At 39.7% G+C, this 5187-nt stretch overlaps 1 protein-coding gene across 1 annotated transcript; it reads right to left on the reverse strand.

Annotated features, from left to right (window-relative positions):
• Window positions 1-743: 743 nt before the first annotated feature.
• Window positions 744-1253, reverse strand: LOC141250279 (uncharacterized). Its single transcript, XM_073669917.1, has one exon. It carries the CDS (start codon window positions 1251-1253, stop codon window positions 744-746), a length of 510 nt encoding a protein of 169 aa, XP_073526018.1.
• Between the last annotated feature and the right edge of the window lie 3934 nt (window positions 1254-5187).

Consider the following 5187-nt stretch of genomic DNA (forward strand, 5'->3'; position numbering starts at 1 on the left):
TTTCTGCTTAGTGTAATTACACATTAAAAATACCCCGGAAATCATGGTGTCACAAAGATTGAACCAATCAACCTCTCTTAGGTACCTCAAGATAACACACACTCGAGTTAATATACCTCTCTAAAGTCTACCTTGACTCTTTTATGGCCCTGAGTCCATATCCATTCATAAGGGTATTTGACGTCAACCCAAACTTCATGAAGCGGCCAATTTTCACACTCACATAGGTAGATCCTTTACGGGTAAGAGTACCCACATCGTGCACCTACAATTGCACTTTTTCAAAGAACCTATTAAGAAGAATCAGGCTTCAACCTCCACCATGTAGGTACTAAGCACACACTTGGGGATCAAACTTTTGTGCATTTTCATTTTCTAGGTGTGGGCTTTCCACATTGAATTCTGTTCCTAACGTTAGTTAGGTAGGAATTGGGTGTCCCACCACTAGAAAGCTATCCAGGTCTTAATCCCATCCCCTTAGCTGACTTGGAGGCCAAATCTCTCCTTAAACCCTTCGTCAAGTGGTCAGCTAGATTTTGTTGAGACCTAACAAAATCAACAGAGATCACCCCATGCGTAATGAGCTCTCTTACCGCACTATGCCTCACGCCCAAATGGCGTGATTTCCCATTGTACACATGGGTATATGCCTTAGCCAAAGTTGCAGCGATATCACAATGGATTGATATGGATGAAACTGGTTTTTCCCACAATGGAATCTCATATACAAGGTTACGTAACCATTACGCTTCCTTACCGGCAGCAGCTAAAGCTACAAATTCCGATTCCATCGTTGAACTTGTCATGCAAGTTTGTTTCTTGGAGGCCCAAGAAATGGCACCACCACCAAGTAGAAATACCCATCCACTTGTAGAGTAATGATCCTCTTCATTTGTTATCGAACTTGCATCTGAATACCCCTCCAATACATGAGGGAAGCCATCATACACTAGACCAAAGTTCATAGTTCCCTTGAGGTATCGGAGTACCCTATAGACCGCTTGCCAATGATGCACACTAGGATTACTAGTATATCGACTAAGCTTACCCACTGCAAAAGCAATGTCAGGTCTAGTACTTGTCATGGCATACATTAAGCACCCTATAACACTTGAGTACTCTAGTTGTGACAGGGACGCTTCCCTGTTGGGAAACAAATGTGCAGAGGGATCAATCGGAGTGTTCGCAGGAGTACACTCATGATAATTGAACTTCTTCAACACTTTCTCAATGTAATGAGATTGTGTTAGCATTATCGTTCTCTCTTCCCGTTTTATCCTAATTCCAAAGATAACATCGGCCTCCCCCACGTATTTCATGGAGAATTGTGATGAAAAATTTCCTTTGCAAGATTTACTTGTTCTTGATCTGTACCAAAGATCAACATGTCATCTACATATAGACAAATTATAACTCCATTTATAGAATCATCAAATTTGCTATATAAGAATTTGTCCGATTGGTTTAAAACCATTAGACACCACAACCTCATCAAAATTTTGATGCCATTGCTTAGATGCTTGCTTCAACCCATACAAGGACTTGATCAACTTACACACCTTATGTTCTTGGCCAGGTATAACATGCCCTTCAGGTTGTTTTATGTAAACTTCCTCCTCTAAATCCCCATTAAAGAACACAGTTTTCACGTCCATTTGGTGTATAACCAGCTTATTGATAGCAGCTAAGGCAATCAACAATCTAATGGTGGATATTCGAGCTACTGTTGCATATGTATCAAAGTAGTCGGTCCCATACTTTTGTCTAAGTCCTTGAACCACCAATCTTGCTTTAAACTTATCTATGATTCTGTCAACTTTCATCTTCTTCTTGAAGATCCACTTACTTCCCAATGGTTGACAAACAGGGGGAAGATCATCCAATACCCAGGTGTGGTTACCCATGATGGAATCCATCTCATCATTTATGTCTTCCTTCTAAAAAAGACACATCTTGCGACTTCATTGCCTCGACAAATGTCTTAGGGTCATCCTCAATATTATAACAATATAAAAATTGAGAATCAATCTCATCTCTTGTTCCTTCAACCAAGTAAATTTGGAAATTAGGTTCAAAAGATTTACCCTTCCTTACTCGCTTACCCCTTCTGATTTCTGTAATCCGTTCCCTATGAGGTACAGTTACCTCTGGAGGTACACGTCCCCCTTGATCTGAACTCGATCCAGGAACCAAATCCTTGGGTACAGGGATTGAGGAAAACCTTCTTTCATCAAAGTGAGCATCACATGACTCTATAATGGTGTGAACCGGTATATATTTGTTAGGTTCGATAACATATAACCTACACGCACTGGAATGCTCGGCATATCCAATAAATATACATTCAACACCCTTTTCACCCAAAGTCTTATGCTTAGGTTCTGGTAGCCTTACTACCGCCCTACAACCCCAAACTCGAATGAAATTCAAATTCGGAGTCCTCTTGAACCAAAGTTCATATGGGGTAACTTTGTTCCTTGAGTTAGGAACTCTATTCAGCAAGTAACATGCTGTAAGAATAGCTTCTCCCCAAAATCCATCATTCAACCCTGAGTAGGAAAGCATGGAGTTAACCATTTCCTTTAATACTCGACTTTTCCTCTCTGACACACCATTTTGTTGTGGTGTATAGGGAGCCGTGGTCTCATGAATGATATCAATTGATTGGAAGTAATCCGGGTCAAAGTATTCACCCCTCTATCAGTACGTAACCTTTTGATTAAGGTTCCCTTGTGAAGTTCAACTCCATTCTTGTAAATTTTGAATTTACCAAGGGCTTCATCTTTAGAATGCAATAGAAACACATAGAAGTAACGTGAATAATCACCAATGTATATTACCACATATTTCTTATTTCCTAAGGATGAAGAATCATGAAAATCACACAAGTCACTATGAATTAATTCAAGCATGGAAGAGTCCCTTACTACGCTAGGGAAAGGATGTCTAGTGATCTTAGTGATAGGAGCTTGTTATATGGTGTTAACTAGCGACTATTAGATTAGGTTTAGTGGTGTTTAGGTGCTTAACGAGTGGTATTCTCGGAATCCTGTTTGGAGTTCATTTATGGATTTGCGGATGCTCGTAAGCGGTTTTGAGTGGTTTTATTATGGAGATCCAGTTGTGCTCACTTTTAGTGCATTCGGGATGGAGCTAGAGGAAGTATGTCACGTCTACACCCCAAGAGAAGCCAAGAGGCGAAGCCGAGCTGCCTCGATGCTTGTAGAAGATTGAAGACCATCTCAGGAGAAGAAGTCACGACCGAGATTCAGCCTCAGTCGAAGACGTCACGACCGAGACAGGTATGTCATGATCGTGACTTGGCCGCAGTTGAGGTGTCACGACCGAGATTTTGTATCACGATCGTGACCATCCACATGACTGAGAACTGGAGCAAAATCATGATCGTGACCCCTCTATCACGATCGTGTCGCGGACACGGATGACCCATTAATTGAAGATTTGATCCGAGATTTTATTAGTTATTTCCACATATTTTGATTTATTTGCATTTATTTTTATTCCCTTTTAATTAGAGACTATATAAGCCTTAGGAAATTAGGTTAGATTGATCTTGACTTCATTATTCTTTCACCACTTTCATTTACGTAGAATTCAGCAGCAGCCAAGAGAAAGCTTCCACCTTTGTTCCACTTTCACCATCTTCCCTGTTTGTTTTCCCATCATTCATCCATATGTATTCATTGCTTTCGATGGCTATGTCTGGCTAAGTTCATTATAGTTCACTCTTAAGGATGAAGCCATTGTTCTAGGTTTGTTGTGAGAATTCTAATGTTTATGTTCTAAGCTTAATTTCAGGATTGTTTTATGATCTCTTATGCTTATTAGTTTCATTGATTGATCTTGATTTTATCTAGGTTGCAAACTAGGTTAATTATTATCCATCATATTGCTAGGCTTGATAATTCGATTTGAAAAGTCTTGTCTTTGGGTAGCGATCAGAATTTGCATAGACTATTTACGAGTACTTATTTTATAGAGATTATAAACCTGTGTCGAGTATCGGCGATTTGCCAATGATATTGCATAGGCCTACTTATCTTTGATCTTCATGCTGTTGTGCTTTTGAATCTTGGGATTTCCTTGGTTATTGCATAATAAGGGTCTCTAGGACTATTTGGACTAGTTGCTATTTACGAACAAAGAGTAGGACAACCGTATTAACCAATTCAGAATATAAGTTAGTAGAATTCGATGATCAACATTCCAATTGAATAATGCGCTGATGCTAGAAGGTGTGAACTTCATAGCCATAATTGTCTACAACCCAACCAATATTGCTTTTATATTTGCTTAATTGCTTAGTTCATTAAGATCACACATAAAAAAACCCCAATTGTTACTACTAGGTAGCATCATAGGAAATAAACTATCGTTCTGGCTCTCTTGGGATTCGACCCCTGCTTACCACTTTACTAGTGGATTCGTTAGTTGGATAACTTTGATAGGCACAATGACTTTTAGCCTCATCACTTAGTAAGCATGCATGTTCTACACTTGTTTATACTCATATCAAAAGATGGTATTAAATCACATTTAGACATATCATGCAAATGCTTATAATGAACATGTCAGAGACGTGCATGCCATAGTGAAGAAACTGTTAAGAGGGGTCGCTTCCCTCAGCAGGGACGCTTCCCTCAGAGGGAACCGAACCTTGTGTACAAGTCATGTAAACTGAAATAACATTACTAATACTGAGTCTAAACATGCCATTATAAAGATAACCAATACCAAACAACACACCACACTTGGATAAGATGTACTTATTGGCTTCATACACTTGCCGAAAGCCTAACTTGTTAAGGATTGTTCCGGAAACTAAATTCTTTCTAACTCTGGGTACACACAACACATTACTAAGAACTAAAGTCTTCCCAGATGAGAACTCTAATTCCAATTGACCTTTTGCCTAGTACTGGGGCAGTTGACTCATCTCCCATGTGGAGTACACGTCCTTGCACAGGAACGAATGTCTTGAAGATGCTTTTGTCCCCAATCAAGTGGACATTAGCGCCTGAGTCAACCCACCATGCGAGCTCATCATCCTACACATAAAATGTCTCAGAAATATAAGAAACATAATCCAATACCGGATCAGTAACCGACCGAGGGAAGTGTCCCTCTCTAGAAAAGATCACTTTCTGACCTTGATGAGATGTCTGC

Source organism: Phyllobates terribilis, unplaced genomic scaffold (genome assembly GCF_046119375.1).
Source record: "Phyllobates terribilis strain yellow unplaced genomic scaffold, ASM4611937v1 Scaffold_5531__1_contigs__length_50976, whole genome shotgun sequence".
Taxonomy (NCBI): domain Eukaryota; kingdom Metazoa; phylum Chordata; class Amphibia; order Anura; family Dendrobatidae; genus Phyllobates; species Phyllobates terribilis.